The sequence below is a fragment of the Haliotis rubra genome, unplaced genomic scaffold, assembly GCF_003918875.1.
Source record: "Haliotis rubra isolate DU_JTF1 unplaced genomic scaffold, ASM391887v1 Scf50, whole genome shotgun sequence".
Taxonomy (NCBI): Eukaryota; Metazoa; Mollusca; class Gastropoda; order Lepetellida; family Haliotidae; genus Haliotis; species Haliotis rubra.
Window position 1 is genome coordinate 1,589,328 of NW_025767191.1, and position 26,998 is coordinate 1,616,325.

General features: G+C 42.6%; 1 protein-coding gene across 1 annotated transcript in view; it reads left to right on the top strand.

The window, feature by feature from the left end:
• The window catches only part of LOC124291870 (dual oxidase 2-like), a 52,332-nt gene that overhangs the window by 15,082 nt on the left and 10,252 nt on the right, over nt 1–26,998 (top strand). The window contains exons 4-27 of the mRNA XM_046728936.1: nt 2,855–3,016; nt 3,403–3,590; nt 6,791–7,010; nt 8,954–9,120; nt 9,348–9,438; nt 9,799–9,895; nt 11,240–11,348; nt 12,493–12,598; nt 14,043–14,224; nt 14,544–14,725; nt 15,390–15,502; nt 16,048–16,095; nt 16,127–16,219; nt 19,140–19,247; nt 19,938–20,146; nt 20,377–20,562; nt 21,308–21,530; nt 21,817–21,910; nt 23,701–23,882; nt 24,163–24,250; nt 24,931–25,130; nt 25,809–26,039; nt 26,575–26,668; nt 26,909–26,958. Coding sequence (XP_046584892.1) covers nt 2,855–3,016; nt 3,403–3,590; nt 6,791–7,010; nt 8,954–9,120; nt 9,348–9,438; nt 9,799–9,895; nt 11,240–11,348; nt 12,493–12,598; nt 14,043–14,224; nt 14,544–14,725; nt 15,390–15,502; nt 16,048–16,095; nt 16,127–16,219; nt 19,140–19,247; nt 19,938–20,146; nt 20,377–20,562; nt 21,308–21,530; nt 21,817–21,910; nt 23,701–23,882; nt 24,163–24,250; nt 24,931–25,130; nt 25,809–26,039; nt 26,575–26,668; nt 26,909–26,958 — 3,423 coding nt within the window. The remainder of the gene's footprint in view (nt 1–2,854; nt 3,017–3,402; nt 3,591–6,790; nt 7,011–8,953; nt 9,121–9,347; nt 9,439–9,798; nt 9,896–11,239; nt 11,349–12,492; nt 12,599–14,042; nt 14,225–14,543; nt 14,726–15,389; nt 15,503–16,047; nt 16,096–16,126; nt 16,220–19,139; nt 19,248–19,937; nt 20,147–20,376; nt 20,563–21,307; nt 21,531–21,816; nt 21,911–23,700; nt 23,883–24,162; nt 24,251–24,930; nt 25,131–25,808; nt 26,040–26,574; nt 26,669–26,908; nt 26,959–26,998) is intronic.

Sequence of the window (26,998 nt, forward strand, 5' to 3'; positions counted from 1 at the left end):
TATGGTACTATACTCGTGACACCAGCTGTAGGTAAGTGTTTGTATGGTAATATACTGGTGACACCAGCTGTAGGTAAGTAGTTGTATGGTAATATACTCGTGACACCAGCTGTAGGTAAGTGTTTGTATGGTAATATACTCGTGACACCAGCTGTAGGTAAGTGGTTGTATGGTAATATACTCGTGACACCAGCTGTAGGTAAGTGGTTGTATGGTAACATACTCGTCACACCAGCTGTAGGTAAGTAGTTGTATGGTAATATACTCGTGACACCAGCTGTAGGTAAGTGTTTGTATGGTAATATACTCGTGACACCAGCTGTAGGTAAGTGGTTGTATGGTAATATACTCGTGACACCAGCTGTAAGTAAGTGTTTGTATGCTAATATACTCGTGACACCAGCTGTAGGTAAGTGGTTGTATGGTAATATACTCGTGACACCAGCTGTAGGTAAGTGGTTCTATGGTAACATACTCGTGACACCAGCTGTAGGTAAGTAGTTGTATGGTAATATACTCGTGACACCAGCTGTAGGTAAGTGTTTGTATTGTAATATATTCGTGACACCAGCTGTAGGTAAGTGGTTGTATAGTAATATACTCGTGACACCAGCTGTAGGTAAGTGGTTGTATGGTAATATACTCGTGACACCAGCTGTAGGTAAGTGGTTGTATGGTAACATACTCGTGACACCAGCTGTAGGTAAGTAGTTGTATATATGGTAATATACTCGTGACACCAGCTGTAGGTAAGTGGTTGTATGGTAATATACTCGTGACACCAGCTGTAGGTAAGTGGTTGTATAGTAATATACTCGTGACACCAGCTGTAGGTAAGTGGTTGTATGGTAATATACTCGTGACACCAGCTGTAGGTAAGTGGTTGTATGGTAATATACTCCTAACACCAGATGTAGGTAAGTGGTTGTATGGTAATATACTCGTGACACCAGCTGTAGGTAAGTGTTTGTATGGTAATATACCGTGACACCAGCTGTAGGTATCGTATGGTAATATACTCGTGACACCAGCTGTAGGTAAGTGGTTGTATGGTAATATACCGTGACACCAGCTGTAGGTAAGTGGTTGTATGGTAATATACTCGTGACACCAGCTGTAGGTAAGTGTTTGTATGGTAATATACTCGTGACACCAGCTGTAGGTAAGTGGTTGTATGGTAATATACTCGTGACACCAGCTGTAGGTAAGTGGTTGTATGGTAATATACTCGTGACACCAGATGTAGGTAAGTAGTTGTATGGTAATATACTGGTGACACCAGCTGTAGGTAAGTAGTTGTATGGTAATATACTCGTGACACCAGCTGTAGGTAAGTGGTTGTATGGTAATATACTCGTGACACCAGCTGTAGGTAAGTGTTTGTACGGTAATATACTCGTGACACCAGCTGAAGGTAAGTGGTTGTATGGTAATATACTCGTGCCACCAGCTGTAGGTAAGTGGTTGTATGGTAATATACTCGTGACACCAGCTGTAGGTAAGTGGTTGTATGGTAATATACTCGTGCCACCAGCTGTAGGTAAGTGGTTGTATGGTAATATACTCGTGACACCAGCTGTAGGTAAGTGGTTGTATAGTAATATACTCGTGACACCAGCTGTAGGTAAGCGGTTGCATCGTAATATTCTCGTGACACCAGCTGTAGGTAAGTGTTTGTATGGTAATATACTCGTGTCGTGACACCAGCTGTAGGTAAGTAGTTGTATGGTAATATACTCGTGACACCAGCTGTAGGTAAGTGTTTGTATGGTAATATACTCGTGACACCAGCTGTAGGTAAGTGGTTGTATAGTAATATACTCGTGACACCAGCTGTAGGTAAGTGGTTGTATGGTAATATACTCGTGACACCAGCTGTAGGTAAGTGGTTGTATGGTAACATACTGGTGACACCAGCTGTAGGTAAGTAGTTGTATGGTAATATACTCGTGACACCAGCTGTAGGTAAGTGGTTGTATGGTAATATACTCGTGACACCAGCTGTAGGTAAGTGGTTGTATGGTAATATACTCGTGACACCAGCTGTAGGTAAGTAGTTGTATGGTAATATACTGGTAACACCAGCTGTAGGTAAGTAGTTGTATGGTAATATACTCGTGACACCAGCTGTAGGTAAGTGGTTGTATGGTAATATACTCGTGACACCAGCTGTAGGTAAGTGTTTGTATGGTAATATACTCGTGACACCAGCTGAAGGTAAGTGGTTGTATGGTAATATACTCGTGACACCAGCTGTAGGTAAGTGGTTGTATGGTAATATACTCGTGACACCAGCTGTAGGTAAGTAGTTGTATGGTAATATACTCGTGACACCAGCTGTAGGTAAGTGGTTGTATGGTAATATACTCGTGACACCAGCTGTAGGTAAGTAGTTGTATTGTAATATACTCGTGACACCAGCTGTAGGTAAGTGTTTGTATGGTAATATACTCGTGACACCAGCTGTAGGTAAGTAGTTGTATTGTAATATACTCGTGACACCAGCTGTAGGTAAGTGTTTGTATGGTTCGTCACGCCGAAGACCCGGGTTCGAATCCCCACATGGGTACAATGTGTGAAGCCCATTTCTGGTGTTCCCCGCCGTGATGTTGCTGGAATATTGCTAAAAGCGGCGTAAAACCAAACTCAGTCAGTCAGTCAGGCAGTCAGTTTGTATGGTAATATACTCGTGACACCAGCTGTAGGTAAGTAGTTGTATGGTAATACAACGTGTTATGAACATTTAAAACACATTATACACACCTAATGCAACACTTGACCTTGTATTATACACAGCTAATATACCACTTGACTTGTATCATGCATAACTAATAAAGCCCCTCGTCTTGTACAGATGGCCAGCTCCTTCGGCGCAGCCCCACAGAGTACAGTGACGGTGTGTACGAACCCTCGGGCACCACTCGACCAAACCCCTTCGACATCAGCGACGCCGCACACAATGGAACAATTGGCTTGGGCTCGGAGAGAAGAAGGAATGCTTTCATGACATTTTTTGGTAATCATGACCTGAAGTATTTTGATTGCAAATCCCTAGCTCCCATGCATCTGTCATCAGAAATACCCGTGTAAATGTGTCTTTCATTTCACCCTTAACTGGCCGCCATATAGCTGGAATATTGTGGCGTAAAACTAAACCCACTCACTCCCTCACCCTAAACTGCAAAAAGTTAATTATCCTCAAAAACGGAAGTACCCTTGTAATATTGGGCAATGTGTTTAGTATGGTGACTTATAAGGGTGCACGCCGAGCATCACCCTCTTCAGCCTGAGACAGGGAGAGTTAGGGTTTCTGCGCCTCAATATATATATATATATATAAATCGTACTTCTCAAGATCAGTGTGTTATACTTGGATTTCATGTCTCCTGTTGTCTACTCCAGGCCAACAAGTAGTAGAAGAAATCATGGATTCCCAGAGACCAGGCTGCCCGAGAGAGTTCTTCAACATCCCAATTCCGAAAGACCACAAATACGCAAAAGAACTCAATGTTCCGGACCCTGAGATGCCCTTCCTAAGATCTCGATACGACCAGAGCACCGGCTACTCGCCAAACAATCCCCGACAACAGGTAAGACAGAACATTCGCTCTCACTAATATCGTCTCCGAGTATCAGTTGTTGGACAAGGGTATAACAATCACTGTATCAGTTGTTTAACATGACATAGGGTCCACACTGTCAGTTGTTTAACGTGACATAGGGTCTACACTGTCAGTTGTTTAACATGGAACAGGGTCTACACTGTCAGTTGTTTAACGTGACATAGGGTCTACATTGTCAGTTGTTTAACGTGACATAGGGTCTACACTGTCAGTTGTTTAACATGACATAGGGTCTACACTGTCAGTTGTTTAACATGACATAGGGTCTACACTGTCAGTTGTTTAACGTGACATAGGGTCTACATTGTCAGTTGTTTAACATGACATAGGGTCTACACTGTCAGTTGTTTAACGTGACATAGGGTCTACACTGTCAGTTGTTTAACGTGACATAGGGTCTACACTGTCAGTTGTTTAACGTGACATAGGGTCTACACTGTCAGTTGTTTAACATGACATAGGGTCTACACTGTCAGTTGTTTAACATGACATAGGGTGTACACTGTCAGTTGTTTAACGTGACATAGGGTCTACACTGTCAGTTGTTTAACATGACATAGGGTCAACACTGTCAGTTGTTTAACGTGACATAGGGTCTACACTGTCAGTTGTTTAACGTGACATAGGGTCTACACTGTCAGTTGTTTAACATGGAACAGGGTCTACATTGTCAATCGTTTACCATGACAAAGGGTCTACACTGTCAGTTGTTTAACGTGACATAGGCTCTACACTGTCAGTTGTTTAACATGGAACAGGGTCTATACTGTCAGTTGTTTAACGTGACAAAGGGTCTACATTGTCAATCGTTTAACATGACATAGGGTCAACACTGTCAGTTCTTTAACGTGACAAAGGGTCTACACTGTCAGTTGTTTAACATGACATAGGGTCTACACTGTCAGTTATTTAACATGACATAGGGTCTACACTGTCATTTGTTTACCATGACATAGGGTCTACACTGTCAGTTGTTTAACGTGACATAGGGTCTACACTGTCAGTTGTTTAACGTGACATAGGGTCTACACTGTCAGTTGTTTAACGTGACATAGGCTCTACACTGTCAGTTGTTTAACATGGAACAGGGTCTACACTGTCAGTTGTTTAACATGGAACAGGGTCTACACTGTCAGCTGTTTAACGTGACATAGGGTCTATACTGTCAGTTGTTTAACGTGACAAAGGGTCTACATTGTCAATCGTTTAACATGACATAGGGTCTACACTGTCAGTTGTTTAGTGTGACATAGGGTCTACACTGTCAGTTGTTTAACGTGACATAGGGTCTACACTGTCAGTTGTTTAACATGACATAGGGTCTACACTGTCAGTTGTTTAACATGGAACAGGATCTACATTGTCAATCGTTTAACATGACAAAGGGTCTACATTGTCAGTTGTTTAACGTGACATAGACTCTACACTGTCAGTTGTTTAACATGGAACAGGGTCTACACTGTCAGTTGTTTAACATGGAACAGGGTCTACACTGTCAGCTGTTTAACATGACATAGGGTCTATACTGTCAGTTGTTTAACGTGACAAAGGGTCTACATTGTCAATCGTTTAACATGACATAGGGTCTACACTGTCAGTTGTTTAACGTGACATAGGGTCTACACTGTCAGTTGTTTAACGTGACGTAGGGTCTACATTGTCAGTTGTTTAACGTGACATAGGGTCTACATTGTCAGCTGTTTAACATGACATAGGGTCTACACTGTCAGCTGTTTAACATGACATAGGGTCTACATTGTCAGTTGTTTAACGTGACATAGGGTCTACACTGTCAGTTGTTTAACATGACATAGGGTCTACACTGTCAGTTGTTTAACATGACATAGGGTCGACATTGTCAGTTGTTTAACATGACATAGGGTCTACATTGTCAGCTGTTTAACATGACATAGGGTCTACACTGTCAGCTGTTTAACATGACATAGGGTCTACATTGTCAGTTGTTTAACGTGACATAGGGTCTACATTGTCAGTTGTTTAACGTGACATAGGGTCTACATTGTCAGTTGTTTAACATGACATAGGGTCTACATTGTCAGTTGTTTAACATGACATAGGGTCTACACTGTCAGTTGTTTAACATGACATAGGGTCTACACTGTCAGTTGTTTAACATGACATAGGGTCTACACTGTCAGTTGTTTAACATGACATAGGGTCTACACTGTCAGTTGTTTAACATGACATAGGGTCTACACTGTCAGTTCTTTAACGTGACATAGGGTCCACACTGTCAGTTGTTTAACAGGACATAGGGTTTACACTGTCAGTTGTTTAACGTGACATAGGGTCTACATTGTCAGTTGTTTAACATGACATAGGGTCTACATTGTCAGTTGTTTAACATGTCATAGGGTCTACACTGTCAGTTGTTTAACGTCACGTAGGGTCTACACTGTCATTTTTAACATGAAGCAGGGTCTACACTGTCAGTTGTTTAACGTGACATAGGGTCTACACTGTCAGCTGTTTAACGTGACGTAGGTTGTACACTGTCAGCTGTTTAACGTGACATAGGGTCTACACTGCCTATTGTTTAACATGACATAGGGTCTACACTGTCAGTTGTTTAACATGACATAGGGTCTACACTGTCAGTTGTTTAACAGGACATAGGGTTTACACTGTCAGTTGTTTAACGTGACATAGGGTCTACACTGTCAGTTGTTTAACGTGACATAGGGTCTACACTGTCAGTTGTTTAAAATGATATAGGGTCTACTCTGTCAGTTGTTTAACGTGACGCAGGGTCAACATTGTCAATCGTTTAACATGACATAGGGTCTACATTGTCAGTTGTTTACATGACATAGGATCTACACTGTCAGTTGTTTGACATGGCATAGGGTCTACTCTTGTCAGTTGTTCAACATGAACAGGGTCTACACTGTCAGTTGTTTAACGTCACGTAGGGTCTGCACTGTCATTTTTAACATGAAGCAGGGTGTACATTGTCCGTTGTTCAACATGACATAGGGTCTACACTGTCTACAGTGATAGTGAGAACAACGGTTTCATTTCTCAGTATAGTATATTTTGTTGAACAATAGATCAACCATGTCAGTTGAGAAAGACAGTGAGTTCCTGAGAATTGTGAGTGTTGCTCTAGCAGTATGTTTCTGTATTCTACTTTATCTCTGCACTAGCTTAACGAAATTACCCCCTTTCTTGACGGGAATCTGATGTACGGGTTCGCCAAGGCTTGGACGGACACGCTTCGATCGTTTGAAGGTGGAGAGTTAATAGCCAACGATCCTGATGCAATCCTGACAGAATCTATACCGAAGATAAACGACATCCGACTTCCCATGGCTAACCCCCCGGCCCCAGCACTCCACATGCTGCGGCCTGTCAGCAGATTCTACCGTAAGACTTCACCCTGTATATAATCTACTGTGTAATGTCTGGTGTAAACATCTATCTAAAATAGAATCTACTGTATAACGTATGTATAGAACCTGTTGTATATATACTACGTTGAGCCTGCTGAAGATTTATATAGAGAGTGTAGAATCATTTCATGCAGTTCACGCACAGAATCAGTATTCGATCCATTGAGAACATATGTACAGATCCTGTGCATATATAGAGAATACTACACGAGGTCTCATTACATACGAATTATACGAAACGAGTGTCCTTTGCGTTTATGTTTTTCGACGCATATAATGTCTCAGTTCGACTCACAGTTAAACAGCGATACGGCAACGTCCCACAATGCATATAAGTTGTAGAATGAATGAATTCACGTGTTTGTTATGAATGAAAAAGTAGTTCCGTCACAACGTGACCTAATCGGTTATCCAATCAAATCGCTAGAATCTCTGATCAAGTCGTTACGACACAGGTCAACGCGATACGACACTCGTGTGACGTACGAGATTAGTATGCAACTACCTATACGTTGACCACGTGGGTAATAAATAGAGAATACTACACGAGGTCTCATTACATACGAATTATACGAAACGTGTGTCCTTCTTATGGTATCTGACCGAGCGAAAGCGACCCCATAAAACCAATCAGATTATGAATTTTGGCTGGGTAATGTTGACCAACTCTTACCGCAATGCTTGTGTCAATTGTTGGAGGTTCTGTGGCTGTTGCTGACGTTGATCAACAGCCTCCCATCATTGTCCGATGGGGTTTATGAATGGAGACCTTGAGGGCCATGTTACGTGATGTATACTGTCCTCTCTGCTTTTCTCTCAGCGGCAGAAGTTACTAGAGTTAAAGCCACTGGAGTTACCTCCCCTGGCCACGTGCTTTTGTGAGTAGCTAGTCAGGTAATGAGCATGTGAAGCCGACCCGCGTCTTTATGACACGTAACAGGCCATGATAGTACATGAATGTTGTGGTTGTCCCAAAAGGCCGTTGTCATTATTGCCGAGTGAGGTCGGTGGTTGTTTTGAGAAATGACGTTGGCTTGTTGCATAACGGGATGGACGTACGACAGAAGAATGTCATTTGTGTGAATTGCCCTGGACGTGTCTTTCAGCCCACAACATTGCACTTCCGCTGCCAAACCTGTCCACCTCCTGTCTGCAGGTTCGAGCATAATGTTCCCCACGACGTGTGTAAACACTACCTCCGTTTGTATGGAGAAGCCCAAACCGCGACTCCAGAGCTGTGTCCTTGACACCACTGAAGTCGCTGTCAACGTTAATCAGTCAGAACTAACCCTCGAATTGATCTAGTAGCGGCAGGGAGTGTACTGTCAGGGGCACAATCCTAGTATTCCAGTAGTTGTGGCCGCATGAACCTTACCGTGCACCGTAGTGGTCCACCGCATCTAGGTAGGTCACGGTTGACCCCTGAATCTCATAACGGTTTCATAGGCTTGTAATGGCGTTTGACGAAACAACGAAAACAGCGTGCATAGTTACGGCCGTAGCCGAGTCGCCTGTCTGCAGTCGGCCAATGGCTTTGATGCATTGAATTTGTCATTCCCTTGTCCCTTGTTGTACATTTGTGATGACAGAGAAATGAAAACTCATCATTTTCAGTGCCCAACGTGGTTGCGTTTCGCTTTCCCCCCCGAATCTACTAAATGTGTATATCTAAAACTTGCACATAAACTATACAAAAACTGTACAGAGCATATAGAGAGTCTTCACAGACTATGTGGAACTCAGTGTAACTTTATTATAAATTGTAACGAGAGATGTTGTCGGCGATTTGTTGCAATGAAAACATGTCTAAATTGAATGAAGTTTTGCAGACGCAGATGACAGAAATCATAATACATAATAGTCTTACATGAAAGCAAACCTGCGTCAACACTCACTGATTCGTCACTCCTGCTCCAGGGCTTGGGAATCCACGTGGAAATGAGAATCCTCTTCTTCTGTCATTTGGGGTGATGTGGTTCCGCTATCACAATTACGTCGCAAGAAAACTGGCTGAAGTCCATACCACCTGGAATGACGAGGAGTTGTTTAATGCAGCCAGAAAGAGAGTAATAGCCCAACACCAGGTGGGTATATCTAAACGTGATATGTATATATATCAACCAAATATTAGATCCTATACCTACACGTTGCTTGAAGACAACACCCCATTATCACTTAGTGTACCTACAATCGACCTGTATGGAACTATGTACCAGAATCCAGCATTATATCATCTTCCTTCACGTGGCTTATATTCCACATGAAAACATCGGGTGTTTAATCTGTGTTAACGTTTGTTCTCTTTTACCAGAAAATAGTCATGTACGACTGGCTGCCAGTGTTTCTGGAAGTAAAGAATAATAACGGCTCTCTTCAGGCGATGGAAATCCCCATGTACGAAGGTAAGAACGTTAGGGAAGTGTGAACGTATATATCGGTCGGTAGCAAATATGTTGTTATTTTAATTGCTTTGTTTGGGTTTATTTTGAGGGGACTGAGGGGGTAAATGCGGGTATCAGTCATTTAAACATGCATGTTGTATATGTAAATAAGACACATTGCATGTTCTTCAGTATTATTCACAGAAACTGTGTGAATATATTAGTTGATTGCAAGTAACATATATCTGACATTTATATTCCGATATCCCCACAAACATGCTATTCAAGACAGATCCCCATTGAAACTAAACGTTCCTTTTGTCATATACAAAAAGACCTTCTCCAACAGCTGACGATGTCTTCTCTTCTTTCACTGCCCAGGCTACGATCCACACGTCCACCCCGGGATATCCCAGGAGATGCAGACAGCGGCCCTGCGGTACGGACACACCCATGTGGTGGCGGGGGTTAAAACCAGGTACGTTGACACTTCAGCTGTCACTTGGACCCTCGAGCTCGGGTATGGTGTTCACAAACCACGGTACATCATCATCATCACACGAAACCACATTGTTCGTAAGCCACGGTGCATCATTATCCCACGAAACCACATTGATGGTAAGCCAAGGTGCATTATCATCACACGAAACCACATTATTGGTCATCATCACACGAAACCACATTGTTGGTAAACCAAGGCACATCATCATCACACAAAACCACATTGTTGGTAAACCAAGGCACATCATCATCACACAAAACCACATTGTTGGTAAACCAAGGCACATCATCATCACACAAAATCACATTGTTGGTAAACCAAGGCACATCATCATCACACAAAACCACATTGTTGGTAAACCAAGGCACATCATCATCACATAAAACCACATTGTTGGTAAACCAAGGCACATCATCATCATCACATCATCAAACCACATTGTTGGTAAAACCAATCATCATCATCACACAAAACCACATTGTTGGTAAACCAAGGCACATCATCATCACACAAAACCACATTGTTGGTAAACCAAGGCACATCATCATCACACAAAACCACATTGTTGGTAAACCAAGGCACATCATCATCACACAAAACCACATTGTTGGTAAACCAAGGCACATCATCATCATCACACACAAAACCACATTGTTGGTAAACCAAGGCACATCATCATCACACAAAACCACATTGTTGGTAAACCAAGGCACATCATCATCACACAAAACCACATTGTTGGTAAACCAAGGCACATCATCATCACACAAAACCACATTGTTGGTAAACCAAGGCACATCATCATCACACAAAATCACATTGTTGGTAAACCAAGGCACATCATCATCACACAAAACCACATTGTTGGTAAACCAAGGCACATCATCATCACACAAAACCACATTGTTGGTAAACCAAGGCATATCATCATCACACAAAATCACATTGTTTGTAAGCCATGGTGCATCATCATCACACGAAACCACATTGTTTGTAAGCCAAGGAAATGTCGAGCACACATAATGACAAAGGGTATTGTCCATCGTTCACGGAAGTTCATCTCTCAAAAACATTACAACATATGCTGAAATAAATAGAAGTAGTTTTTCAGTCAAGTGACACATACACCCAAAATACATCATTTTCTGGTAATTTGTAGTAATCCTTTCTTCATAAAAGACATGTTCTTCTTTAATAATATCAATCTACAATGACATATCGAGTACTGCCACTGAATGGTTTGTGGCTAGGAGGAATGTTTTTAGATTAGATCGTGTAGAGATATTGAGAGGATAAATGTTCCTTTGTTGTTTTTATAAGGAACGTGCCGCAACAAGGTAGATGTGAGGAGAGAATGACGGCCGTGACCACTGCTGACGGACACAGGGCCAAAGGCATCCGACTGTGTCAGGCGTACTGGAGGTCACAAGTAAGTTGTCAGAGCTGTTCGAATATAGTTACATGGTGCAGGTGTACTGAAGGTCAGGTGTCAGATACCTGTGCCAGTATAGATACATGGTGCAGGTGTACTGAAGGTCAGGTGTCAGATCTGTGTCAGTATAGATACATGGTGCAGGTGTACTGAAGGTCAGTTGTCAGATATGTGTCAGTATAGATACATGGTGCAGGTGTACTGAAGGTCAGGTGTCAGATCTGTGTCAGTATAGATACATGGTGCAGGTGTACTGAAGGTCAGTGTGTCAGATATGTGTCAGTATAGATACATGGTGCAGGTGTACTGAAGGTCAGATCTGTGTCAGACCTGTGTCAGTAGTCAGTATAGATACATGGTGCAGGTGTACTGAAGTCAGGTGTCAGGTGTCAGATATGTGTCAGTATAGATACATGGTGCAGGTGTACTGAAAGTCAGTTGTCAGATATGTGTCAGTATAGATACATGGTGCAGGTGTACTGAAGGTCAGGTGTCAGACCTGTGTCAGTATAGATACATGGTGCAGGTGTACTGAAGGTGAGGTGCCAGAGATCCAGCATGGCATGTAGGTGTAACCTGTCAGTGTGATTTGTTCTAGTTTAGTTCCACAGTGCAAACTGAAGGAGGTGTTTACAGCAATATAGCAGTCCACACTGCAGTCAACTAGTTTAGAATTCCAAGGTGAAGGAGGGTGTACACTGCAGGTGTACTGGATCTTGTTTGTTTGTTTATTTGTTTGTTATGATGAATTCCAACTTTGCAACTAGAACACGAACTTATGAGCAACCGCTCCCTTTTGCCGTCTCCTAACACAAGCATAGGTCACTGAAGAATATTCATTTATGCTCCTCCACGTCAACCAACAGGTCATCAAGGCATTATATACTCGATGGTACTTTGGAACTTGAGTTGTGGATTACGACGCCTTGAACATAAATTCATATATGTCACTGCGCGTCAGCTTTGGGCGGAATGCTCGAAGAACAGGATGTCTTGGTGAAAACACCGTACAGGATGTAATGCTGAATCAGCATCGTATTCAAGGTGAATCTGAGAAGCACACTGGTTCATTGATTCACCATAAGATAAAAACAAAACAAATATGAAAATGACCTTAAGCCTGTTTTTTGTTTTTCTTCAGGAAATCTTAACAGAGGAGAATAGTCTGAACATGTCGGAGATTATGCGCGGTATGGTGTACACTTTGGCCGAGCGGGAAGACCACATCATGGTGCCAGACCTCAGAGGTTGGTCAACGATGATACTTACTTGACAAATCGGTAGAAAAGCATCAGCACCTACCTGACACTAAGATATTTTAACATCTCTATTTACCTGACACTAGGGTAGCTGAACATCTTTATTTACCTGACACTAAGATAGCTGAACATCTCTATTTACCTGACACAAGATATTTGAACATCTCTATTTACCTGACACTTAGATAGCTGAACATCTGTATTTACCTGACACTAAGATATTTGAACATCTCCATTTACCTGACACTAAGATATTTGAACATCTCTATTTACCTGACAATAGGGTAGCTGAACATCTGTATTTACCTGACACTAAGATATTTGAACATCTCCATTTACCTGACACTACGATATTTGAACATCTCTATTTACCTGACACTAGGGTAGCTGAACATCTGTATTTACCTGACACTAAGATATTTGAACATCTCTATTTACCTGACACTAAGTTATTTGAACATCTCTATTTACCTGACACTAAGATATTTAAACATCTCCATTTACCTGACACTAAGATATTTGAACATCTCTATTTACCTGACACTACGTTATTTGAACATCCCTATTTACCTGACACTAGGGTAGCTGAACATCTGTATTTACCTGACACTAAGATATTTGAACATCTCTATTTACCTGACACTAAGTTATTTGAACATCTCTATTTACCTGACACTAAGATATTTAAACATCTCCATTTACCTGACACTAAGATATTTGAACATCTCTATTTACCTGACAATAGGGTAGCTGAACATCTGTATTTACCTGACACTAAGATAGCTGAACATCTCTATTTACCTGACACTAAGATATTTGAACATATCTATTTACCTGACACTAAGTTATTTAAACATCTCCATTTACCTGACACTAAGATATTTGAACATCTGTATTTACCTGACAATAGGGTAGCTGAACATCTGTATTTACCTGACACTAAGATAGCTGAACATCTCTATTTACCTGACACTAAGATATTTGAACATCTCTATTTACCTGACACTAAGATATTTGAACATCTGTATTTACCTGACACTAAGATATTTGAACATCTGTATTTACCTGACAATAGGGTAGCTGAACATCTGTATTTACCTGACACTAAGATAGCTGAACATCTCTATTTACCTGACACTAAGATATTTGAACATTTCTATTTACCTGATACTAAGATATTTGAACATCTCTATTTACCTGACACTAAGATATTTGAACATCTCTTTTTACCTGACATTGAGGTAGATTACACCCCGTATTTACCTAAAACTGAGGCAGATGACCCCCTGTATTTACCTGACACTGAGATATGTGACCATATTTTCACTATCTATTTGACACTGAGAAGAGGGTGACTATCGGTATTTGTCTGAAACTTAGGTTGGAGATAAATATTTGTACCTGGTTGTAAAGAATCTCTGTCGCACCCAAGGTGATCTGTTCGGCCCCCTCGACTTCTCCCGGCGAGACCTTGCTGCCCTCAACATACAGCGGGGCCGAGATCATGGCCTCCCAGGCTACAACAAGATCCGGGAAGCCTACAACCTGACAGCCCGCAACACGTGGGAAGAAATAAACAATTGCACCGATTGCAACATAGATGAACTACGACCAGTAAGAATATTTGGTGACGTTTCTATTCAGAATTCTCTACACTATCACGCTGAGTTTTCACTAGAAGATTTTTGAAAAAATATCTGGATCTCGGACCAACTTTGAAGTGTTCTTTAACTTCCGAGTTTATTCTTTGTTTTTGACAGGTATGTATGATAAGTACCAGATGAACATGTATTATAATAAAACTTGGACGACATACTCCCCTCTGTGTATCACTGTTTTCATTCTGTGCAGAAAGTCAGTTGTTATTCCCATGACACTTTTTCTCGAAACGAAAGGAAATTCCATTCATTCATTAAGCCTTTGATCCATGCAGATATTTCAAAAGTTGGCCACACTGTATAATTCCTCCCGACCGGACGAGCTGGACATATTTACTGGCGGCTTGCTGGAGACAACGTTTGATGGTCCTGGACCCCTGTTTAAAGCCATCATGCTGGACCAGTTCCTGAGAATCAGGACAGCGGACAGGTTTTGGTTCGAGAATAAAAAGAACTGGTAAGTGGCCTTAATCAACAAGATTTCTTGGGGATGAACCACCCGCTTATTATTGATGCCACACTCTCCATATCAATTTGACGTAATGGAACACCACTTATTGGTATAGAACGTTATTACTGACGTAATGTTTCATGTCTTCACCGTAGTTATGACGTCAGAGTTTAGGGGATTTGTCTCATGTTTTCATCACCGTTAACTTGTTAAATGACACTTATTTTTATATGTATATTAATTCCACTTTAATGTGTGTATGTCGGCAAGAATGTTTAGCCATGTTGGTAGTCACGATACCCATGGAAATGTTTTATGCTTAGTAATCGTTCGTTAAGGAGTTAATAACGGAGGTTACGAAAAGAGCCGGCTGGACCCGAATTACACGTGTGCCAAAAGTCTGTAGTCCTGTATTTTGGTTAGAGAAGGCGAAACTCCCTCGGAATGATGTGATTAAAGGGCTATGACCAATCATTGCAATGTGCCTGACTCTGAGAACGGGGGTTCGAATCCCGTATGGGACTCAACCCAACAAAAGTAATAGAATCTGTACTTTACTGAGAAAGTGTAATCCCAAATAAAACTTCGGTGTACGCATCGGTGTACACATCGGTGTACATGGTTGGACTACAGATCTAAACGCTAAAAACTTCCCATGGTTTTCTTTCAGCTTATTCACGGATGAAGAAGTTACCGATATAAATAATACTACTATGAGAGATATCATAAGCTGGACAACGGGAATACCGCTCAATAACCTACCGGAAGACGTGTTTATATGTGGTGGGTTCATGTAGCATACATTAACGCTTACAGTATAGTTATATTTAACACAATGTTTCAGTTTTTACACACAGTGTGCAATCCTGGGTACAGTAAACTATATAACGAACACCAAGTGTTCCTCTACCGTCAGTCCGTGTAGTATATAATTGTAATAGCTTTATTCTTATAACGAACACAATTAGTTCCTCTACCGTCAGTCCGTGTAGTATATAATTGTAATCTAGCGTTATCCTTATAACGAACACAATTAGTTCCTCTACCGTCAGTCCGTGTAGTATATAATTGTAATAGCGTTATCTAAAGCGTTATCCTCTATAGTCCGTGTAGTATACAATTGCAATCTAGCGTTATCCTTATAACGAACACAATTAGTTCCTCTACCGTCAGTCCATGTAGTATATAATTGTAATAGCGTTATCTTTATAACGAACACAAAGTGTTCCTCTACCTTCATTGATGGATGTATACGTGCAGCAGGGGGAACGTCTACCCTAACTGTAACACCATATAAATGATGTCCTACTGACCATGTCGTTTTACAGATGACAACGGTCCGAGTGGATGCAAGGTGCCTAAATCCGCCGAGTATGGCTGAATTTGGAACCACGGGAAATACCTTTGATGAGTGTTCCAACCTGCAGACATTTGATTATTTCGAGAGCAGCCAAGTGTCCTTTGCTCTCACATTTGTCGCTGTGGGACTGTTTATTCCACGTAAGTAGTAATCGTTACCTTCTCGGCCATCCTTGTATAATGACTCTTACTATAGGAAGACTTTTAGAGAAGTTGATGACGATGCATACTCTTCTGGGGGCAGCGTACAATGTATAAAACATCAGCCACGTGGAAACTAGCTACATCTTACTTGCTATACAAGCTCGTGGGACATACACTCGTTATGACGATAATAACAGTAAAACACCGTGCTTGTGATTTTTACTTAGAGGTCACTTGAAATGCATTGTACAACCCGAAATATGTTGTAAGCGTCACTGAAATGATAATTATGAATTTGTTTAAAAACGCCCATATGTAGGCTCAGTTATGTCCGGGATTTTTTGTAAATCCAGCGACCTCATACATTGTATGGTATTTTCTGTCCCGTCTGTCATCGTGACGTGTTTGACAAGATTCATGAAACATATGGCAAGTATGTGGACCTCATTCCGGGTAATGCAGTCGGGTGCAGTAGTAGGGTATCCTCAGGTTCACTTCACACTAACGTGGTGTGTGCTTCTTTCGGTAACTGTGACGCGTATCAACTAAACATCACACTAACGTGGTGTGTGCTTCTTTCGGTAACTGTGACGCGTATCAACTAAACATCACACTAACGTGGTGTGTGCTTGTTTCGGTAACTGTGACGCGTATCAACTAAACATCACACTAACGTGGTGTGTGCTTGTTTCGGTAACTGTGACGCGTATCAACTAAACATCACACTAACGTGGTGTGTTCTTCTTTCGGTAACTGTGACGCGTATCAACTAAACATCACACTAACGTGGTGTGTGCTTCTTTCGGTAACTGTGACGCGTATCAACTAAACATCACACTAACGTGGTGTGTGCTTCTTTCGGTAACTGTGACGCGTATCAACTAAACATCACACTAACGTGGTGTGTGCTTGTTTCGGTAACTGTGACGCGTATCAACTAAACATCACACTAACGTGGTGTGTGCTTCTTTCGGTAACTGTGACGCGTATCAACTAAACATCACACTAACGTGGTGTGTGCTTGTTTCGGTAACTGTGACGCGTATCAACTAAACATCACACTAACGTGGTGTGTGCTTCTTTCGGTAACTGTGACGCGTATCAACTAAACATCACACCAACAAGTTTCGGTAACTGTGACGCGTATCAACTAAACATCACACTAACGTGGTGTGTGCTTGTTTCGGTAACTGTGACGCATATCAACTAAATATCACACTAACGAGGTGTGTTCTTCTTTCGGTAACTGTGACACGTATCAACTAAACATCACACTAACGTGGTGTGTGCTTGTTTCGGTAACTGTGACGCGTATCAACTAAACATCACACTAACGTGGTGTGTGCTTCTTTCGGTAACTGTGACGCGTATCAACTAAACATCACACCAACAAGTTTCGGTAACTGTGACGCGTATCAACTAAACATCACACTAACGTGGTGTGTGCTTCTTTCGGTAACTGTGACGCGGTGCGTAACTAAACATTCTTCTGTTTCGGTAACTGTGACGCGTATCAACTATCAACTAATCACACCAACAAGTTTCGGTAACTGTGACGCGTATCAACTAAACATCACACTAACGAGGTGGTGTGTGCTTCTTCGGTAACTGTGACGCGTATCAACTAAACAAACATCACACCAACAAGTTTCGGTAACTGTGACGCGTATCAACTAAACATCACACTAAACATTTAATGACGCGTATCAACTAAACATCACACACTAACGGTGTGTGCTTCTTCGGTAACTGTGACGCGTATCAACTAAACATCACACCAACAAGTTTCGGTAACTGTGACGCGTATCAACTAAACATCACACTAACGTGGTGTGTGCTTCTTTCGGTAACTGTGACGCGTATCAACTAAACATCACACCAACAAGTTTCGGTAACTGTGACGCGTATCAACTAAACATCACACTAACGTGGTGTGTGCTTCTTTCGGTAACTGTGACGCGTATCAACTAAACATCACACCAACAAGTTTCGGTAACTGTGACGCGTATCAACTAAATATGACGCATATCAACTAAACATCACACTAACGTGGTGTGGTTTCGGTAACTGTGACGCGTATCAACTAAAATCACACCAACACTAACGTGGTATGTGTGCTAACGTGGTGTGTGCTTGTTTCGGTAACTGTGCGACGCGTATCAACTAAACATCACACCAACAAGTTTCGGTAACTGTGACGCGTATCAACTAAACATCACACTAACTTGGTGTTTCCTATTTCGGTGACTGTGACGCGAATCAACTAAACATCACACCAACAAGTTTCGGTAACTGTGACGCGTATCAACTAAACATCACACTAATCTGGTGTGTGCTTCTTTCGGTAACTGTGACGCGTATCAACTAAACATCACACTAACGTGGTGTGTGCTTGTTTCGGTGACTGTGACGCGTATCAACTAAACATCACACCAACAAGTTTCGGTAACTGTGACGCGTATCAACTAAACATCACACTAACAAGGTGTGTGCTTGATTCGGTAACTGTGACGCGTATCAACTAAACATCACACTTACGAGGTGTGTGCTTGATTCGGTAACTGTGACGCGTATCAACTAAACATCACACTAACGAGTTGTGTGCTTGTTTCGGTAACTGTGACGCGTATCAACTAAACATCACACCAACAAGTTTCGGTAACTGTGACGCGTATCAACTAAACATCACATTAACGAGTTGTGTGCTTGTTTCGGTAACTGTGACGCGTATCAACTAAACATCACACCAACAAGTTTCGGTAACTGTGACGCGTATCAACTAAACATCACATTAACGAGTTGTGTGCTTGTTTCGGTAACTGTGACGCGTATCAACTAAACATCACACCAACAAGTTTCGGTAACTGTGACGCGTATCAACTAAACATCACACTAACGAGTTGTGTGCTTGTTTCAGTGACAATCGGTGTCCTCGTCCTGATGGCCAAGCAGAGGGAGAGGAGTATTGCCGCCGCCAAGAGACGAACACCGGAAACAGGAGAATCTGATCCCAATAAATTTTCAGGTATTGTATAGTTTTCAGTTACTTTGATGATTAGGAAGTATATCCATAGGGACTAACGTGACTCTAATTCCGAACAACGAAGTCATCAGCAATGTACCTACCATGGCCCGGATAAGACCCAAAATGGCACTTAGTTCGGATTTCTCTTTGTTCAAGGATTGCTGTGAAAAAGTAAGATATCTCTCCTGCAGTCAATACTTGTCATACTACTAAAACCTCTCTCCTGCAGTCAATACTTGCCATATTACTAAAACCTCTCTCCTGCAGTCAATACTTGCCATATTACTAATAGCTCTCTCCTGGGGCCAATACCTGTCATACTAACAAAACTTGTCTCCTGCAGCCAATACCTACCATATTACTAACCACTCTCTCCTGCAGCCAATACCTGCCCTATTACTAAAATCTCTCTCCTGCAGCCAATACCTGCCCTATTACTAAAATCTCTCTCCTGCAGCCAATGCCTGTCATATTACTAAAATTTCTCTCCTGCACTCAATGCCTGTCATATTACTAAAATTTCTCTCTTGCACTCAATGCCTGTCATGTTAACATAACCTGCCTCCTGCAGTCCATACCTATCATATTACTAAAACCGCTCTCCTGCTGTCCACACCTGCCATGTTACTAAACCCTCCACATCCTAATCTGTACACTGCTGGAATGCCACCTCTAATCTCTGTTACACAGCCGTGGAGTGGGTCGGACCTAAGGCGGGAGAGAGGAACATCAAGGTCTATCTTAACCGGGATCGGAAGAAGGTTGACGTAACAGACAAGACCGGGAAGACGCTTAGACTCATAGACTTGCGCTACACTAAGAAGCCGGTCCACGTCCGGTTGTCCGATGACAAAAACCTGGACGTCATGTCCATCAGGGTTCCTGGAGAAATTGATCTGGTGAGAGTTGAGATGTGCAGATATTATCGATAGAACCACGCTTCTTTCTGTATGACGTTTAGTTACACGGTAATGTATCCTTGGCGTTTTTCATGTCGTTCTAATAGCGACAACACCAGTGGTGTTCTTATCAAGAGTATCCATTAAATTTTTTGTACTTGGGCTCACGTCGATGTATGTTATTTCTTGTCTGAGCAAAAAGAAGATGTTTTGTTGGCCCTGTTGTCCAGGTGTTGAGATTTACCAGCATGGGAGAGAGACAGAAGGTGTTGGGCAACGTCGAAGCCTTCTTTCAAAGCATCAGCATCAACCGCGAGAAGCACGAGTTCAACGAGATAACCATCAAGAGGGATGCAGAGACTTACGAAGACAGAAAAGTGATGTTGGACAAGTTCTTCAGGGTGGTCTGTCTCCAGGTAACGTTACGCTCAGATATAAAAAGATATAGTACCCCCAAGGGCAGTAAGTTTATCTGGCAATGATTCTTGTAGAGTAACCACTTATATATGATACCCCTATAAGCAGTAAGTTTATCTGGACAGGGTACTTTGGACAGTAACCATTGAGATATAGTACCTCCAAGTGCAGTAGGTTCAGCTAGTCACGGATACTTGGACAGTAACCATTGAGATATAGTACCTCCAAGTGCAGTAGGTTCAGCTAGTAACGGATACTTGGACAGTAACCATTGAGATATAGTACCTCCAAGTGCAGTAGGTTCAGCTAGCAAGGATACTTGGACAGTAACCATTGAGATATAGTACCTCCAAGTGCAGTAGGTTCAGCTAGCAAGGATACTTGGACAGTAACCATTGAGATATAGTACCTCCAAGTGCAGTAGGTTCAGCTAGTAACGGATACTTGGACAGTAACCATTGAGATATAGTACCTCCAAGTGCAGTAGGTTCAGCTAGTAACGGATACTTGGACAGTAACCATTGAGATATAGTACCTCCAAGTGCAGTAGGTTCAGCTAGTCACGGATACTTGGTTGCTCAGTTAAACCTTACTGCGGTGCGTGCGTCGTTACCTCCCCTTTCAGGTCGTGTTCTATATCATCTCAACCTTTATTTGGGACTCTAGCTGTTTTGTTTCCTCATTTAGACAAGATTTCTAAATCGGGACAAATGTTATATTTTTTTCAATGCTGATTGTCTTCAGGCCTTCAGGAAGAATGCTCGCGACATGAACCTGGAGTCGCTTGACGCCAAGGACATCAACGACATCCGCAATGTCAAGCTGACGAGGACTGAGTTTGCAGAAGCGCTGGGACTCCAACCCAACTCCATGTTTGTGAGAAACATGTTCCTCTTAGTGGACCGATCCAGAGACGGCTTTGTATCTTTCGAGGAATTTATGACAATGTTTGTCACCCTCGCTTCAGGTAAGACTGTAATGAGTTGGGTTTTACGTAACTGTGTCTTAGGATGGGATCAAGTTTGCGATGTTAATATTTCTTCAAAACATAAATGAGACTGCGTTGATTGGATATCCATATTTCTTCAAATGAGACAGCGTAGATTGTATCCATGCTTCAGATTGTTCCGGTTGTCACTTAAGAAACTTCATATTGTCAATATTTGAATCATGGTTACTCTTCTTGTTTCTATATACACATTTACGATTTGATTTTGCAAGGCTGTTCAATAAAGAGTTATCTCCCTTCACAGGGAACGCTGAAGACAAAGCTCAGATGTTGTTCAATATGTATGATCTCAAGAAAACCGGAAAGCTCTCCAGAAACCAGTTCGCAAAAATGTTGAAGTAAGTAGTTCGCGGTGTATGTATTGTAAAACGCATGTGTAATGAAAAACACGTAATATACCTCTTGAAATGTGTTGTGTTACGCGACCCTTTAGATGACACCATTTTGCTTTCATTGTATCACATGTAAACTGTATTAATTCAAAAGAATAGGGTGGTTCTTGCCTTCGTTTTAGTAATGTAGATATTAGCTGAAATGTATGTAAAACTTTAACTCCAGATAATAAGCAATATAGATAGTACGTCAACACAGATTCAACTGTGTGTAACACTCAAACTGGGGTAAAGTTATATGTATGGATCACTGAACAGTGGTGATCGTGATAAAGATAAGCATGTCATGTTCTCACAGTAGCACCTCTCGATCGCAACAATTACCGTATAAATGTAAATGTATTAGCCCCACGATGCACAGAGGTACGTCTGTCACGGTGCCATGTGAGTAGTGTTGATCGACAGTAGGCCAGACAAGTTGGCAGTGTACTGGTGGCATGTGAGTAGTGCTGACGGACAGTAGGCCAGACAAGTTGGCAGTGTACTGGTGCCATGTGAGTAGTGTTGACCGACAGTAGCCCAGACAAGTTGGCGGTGTACTGGTGCCATGTGAGTAGTGTTGACCGACAGTAGGCCAGATAAGTTGTCGGTCTACTGGTGCCATGTGAGTAGTGTTGACCGATAGTAGGCCAGAGAAGTTGTCGGTGTACTGGTGCCATGTGAGTAGTGTTGACCGACAGTAGGCCAGACAAGTTGGCGGTGTACTGGTGCCAAGTGAGTAGTGTTGACCGACAGTAGGCCAGATAAGTTGTCGGTCTACTGGTGCCATGTGAGTAGTGTTGACCGATAGTAGGCCAGAGAAGTTGTCGGTGTACTGGTGCCATGTGAGTAGTGTTGACCGACAGTAGGCCAGACAAGTTGGCAGTGTACTGGTGCCATGTGAGTAGTGTTGACCGACAGTAGGCCAGACAAGTTGTCGGTGTACTGGTGCCATGTGAGTAGTGTTGACCGACAGTAGGCCAGATAAGTTGTCGGTCTACTGGTGCCATGTGAGTAGTGTTGACCGATAGTAGGCCAGAGAAGTTGTCGGTGTACTGGTGCCATGTGAGTAGTGTTGACCGACAGTAGGCCAGACAAGTTGGCGGTGTACTGGTGCCAAGTGAGTAGTGTTGACCGACAGTAGGCCAGACAAGTTGGCGGTGTACTGGTGGCATGTGAGTAGTGTTGACCGACAGTAGGCCAGAGAAGTTGGCAGTGTACTGGTGGCATGTGAGTAGTGTTGACCGACAGTAGGCCAGACAAGTTGGCAGTGTACTGGTGGCATGTGAGTAGTGTTGACCGACAGTAGGCCAGACAAGTTGGCGGTGTACTGGTGGCATGTGAGTAGTGTTGACCGACAGTAGGCCAGACAAGTTGGCAGTGTACTGGTGGCATGTGAGTAGTGTTGACCGACAGTAGGCCAGACAAGTTGGCGGTGTACTGGTGGCATGTGAGTAGTGTTGACCGACAGTAGGCCAGACAAGTTGGCGGTGTACTGGTGCCAAGTGAGTAGTGTTGACCGACAGTAGGCCAGACAAGTTGTCGGTGTACTATTGACATGGTGGCATGTGAGTAGTGTTGACCGACAGTAGGCCAGGCAAGTTGGCGGTGTACTGGTGCCAAGTGAGTAGTGTTGACCGACAGTAGGCCAGACAAGTTGTCGGTGTACTGGTGGCATGTGAGTAGTGTTAACCAACAGTAGGCCAGACAAGTTGACGTGTACTGGTGCCATCATCTACATTGGGATCCTGTTCAAGGTCTATGATGGATCTTGCGGACGCCAGTGTGGAGGACATGAAGGTGAACCAGCTGCTGGAGACCATGTTTGAACAGGCGGGCATCAAGGGGAAGGAGAACATGACGTTTGAGGATTTCAAAAAGATTTTTGCTTCCGAAGAACATGGTGATATCCTCAAGAAAGCAACACTGGGGCTTGACGGTACTGTTATTCATATTCTTAAAACAAGTGTTGAAGACTATATTTGCATTGGACTTGAATCCATATAACATCTCGCTGATTACATCACAGTAGTTAATTAAACACGAGGTCTTTTAATCCACTGGCCAAAAAATCATTCACATCGAAATCATCTCAAATTTTGTGGTCGTCTTGTCTTTCGTAAAATATACGAAACAACACGTCTTTTCGTGATAGCTTTAGAAATCCTTGTCATTGATGCAAATATTATATGTACATGTTCGTCTTCACTTTGTTGTAGTGGACGGAGGGCAGATTGACGAGCAGGTGGCCAAGGTACATGGAAGCAGCATTGCAGACAGAAGGAAGACTGTCGTAGGAAACTTCAGGTACTTGGTTCCCTCTCTATGGCGGTATACGGTCAAAGGCCCGAGGGTTGGATTGTGTCACTTGGTTACCAGGATCCCCTAGCCTAGCACTGGTTATCCTGGCTGTTTGGTCCTTGTAGAATAGGTTTAGTCATGAAAGCATATTCCCTGCTTTGCATGTGATCCTCCTTCTGAGGCATCTAGTGATGTCACCCGTGAAGATCTGGGTTAGAATTGAGGTTCAGTAACCCATGCTTGTTGTAAGAGGCGACTAACGGGATCGAGTGGTCAGGCTCGCTGAATTGGTTGACACATGTCATCGTATCCCAATTGCGTAGATCGATGCTCATGTTGTTGATCACTGGATTATCTGGTCCAGACTTGATTATTTACAGACCGCCGCCATATAGCTGGAATATTGCAGAATGCGGCGTAAAACTAAACTCACCCACTCTAGTGATGTCAGTGAACGTCACGATAAACTCTATTGCTCCAGTCTCACTCTATTGCTCCAGTCTCACTATTCGCTTCAACCAGGTCTAGCAAACACATACACATAACGAATTCGTTCTCGTCCCTCAGCAATAGCTCTTAACAGGTTTTGGTAAACAGAAATAAAGATTAATACAGTCGTTTAACAAGCAGTCAACAGTATTGAAAGAGTATCGTTGTCCATGTTGTTTTATCGACGTTGTTCACAGATCTCATTCCATAAACCGCAAAGCCAAGAACCGCCAGACTAACATCCGGGTGGGCACCCTGAAGACGCAGCCCCCGATGACGCCCTTCGCCCAGAAGATGTATGAGTTCACACGTTACGTTGAAAACTACAGACTGCAAATATTCTGGGGGTCGCTGTTCACACTCGTCAATATTGGAATCTTCGTAGAGCGTGCCTACTGTGAGTTCATTATTCTCAAGCAAATTTAACTTCCGGTCTGACACTTACATTACCTCAACATTAATGCTGTATTTAGACAAAATCCTATATAATCTTCCCAAAAGTAGGAGAACGTGATCTTTCAGTTTGGATACGAGGCATAAGCGTTAACAAACTTTTCAAAGACGGACATCTTTTGAACGCACAACCAATTTCTCTTTATCACCACCTCTAAACAAAACGCATAGGATACTATACATATATGGCTAGTACTGTATTATACAGATATGAAGAACAGTACACATGTGTTTTAGTTCAACACACGGAACGCTAGTTCTGAGTATTGGTGGCACGTGCCACTCCCACCTTACTACTGCACAACGCACACTAGTGCAAACCATGTAACGAGATCAATCATAAGGTGACTATTACGACAGCATTACTACACATACAAACAGGGGGCTAGTACTACAGGTAAGCTCTGGGATCACATGCACTGTATTAAGGTGCCTTGCATCATGCACATGGGAGCTGCTCATTATATAGTTACCTTGTTGACTAGTTCTTCCCATCAGTGACAATCATTCTAAACATGTGGCCAGTACTGTACGTAATTGAATATATGTGTAACCAACACCATGAGGCTTCCTGTCACTGGTGCCATGCTGTCTTCATGACGCTGCCTTTGTGTTTGTACAGTTTACTCTGTGAACCGAGAACATGCAGGCCTCCGCCGACTGGCTGGGTACGGGGTGTCCGTGACTCGGGGAGCCGCCTCCACCCAGATGTTCACCTACGCCTTTCTGCTGGTCACCATGAGTCGCAACACTCTCACCTTCTTCAGGGAGACGTTCCTCCATCGGTTCATTCCTTTCGATTCATTCCATGCCTTCCACAAATACGTCGCCGGCATCGCCCTCGTGTCCACAGGTGCGTGTCTTGCTCTCTGTTGTCTGGTGTCAGGGAGTGTGTGTATTGTCTCATTGTTTACGAAGTATCTAGTGGAAACACATGAACGTATGCATGTAGGAAACGGGTTTATCCGCCAGGTAGAATTTCCAAACTTGAAACATATGAACATGGGAAAAGGCCTTTTTTCTCCGACAACAGTATATGTAATAGCATTTGGTGAAAAGTGCATGAACCTGTACGAATGCCTATAGTTACACACTATTTCCCCGATCTCTGTGTCTCGACACACGTGGCTGCATATGTGCAGGGATAGTAGACCATTCCAGAGACAGTTCTCGAGACAGTTCCAGAGACAATTCTCGAGACAGTTCCAGAGACAATTCTAAAGACAGTTCCAGAGACAATTCTAGAGACGATTCTAGAGACGATTCTGGAGAAAATTCTAGATTCAAACAGTTAAGCTTACCACAGTTTGTTGTATAAATGACCAATATGTAACATGTCGCTGAATGTCGGCTTCCCGTGTTGAACGTGCTTTGTTTTTCTGCTGCAGTCATGCACGTGGTGGGCCACGCCATCAACCTCTACCACATCTCCACGCAAGCTTCCTCTGACTTGAACTGTTACTTCCGGGAATACTTCAGAGCGTGAGTACACAGGCCTAGGTGAAACACTCCAATGAACATAATACTATCTGGCGAGCAGAAGCCGAGTGAAAGGTCTTCGGTGTAAACACCCATGATCATCGAGTTAGTCAGTAGTTCTCCGACAACTGACCGTCTATATCGTCTTAGTGGCCGGAGAGCATGTGTGTGTAGCTGCTGTATGTTGCCAGCATTAAACCATGTCATTTGTGTCTATTTATCTTTGAGTATTTTCCGTTACAGAACCCATGTACTGGCATCCTTCCATTACTGGGCCTTTACAACGATTACGGGTATGGACATTTTCATCTCCGATTGGAAATAACATGCTTT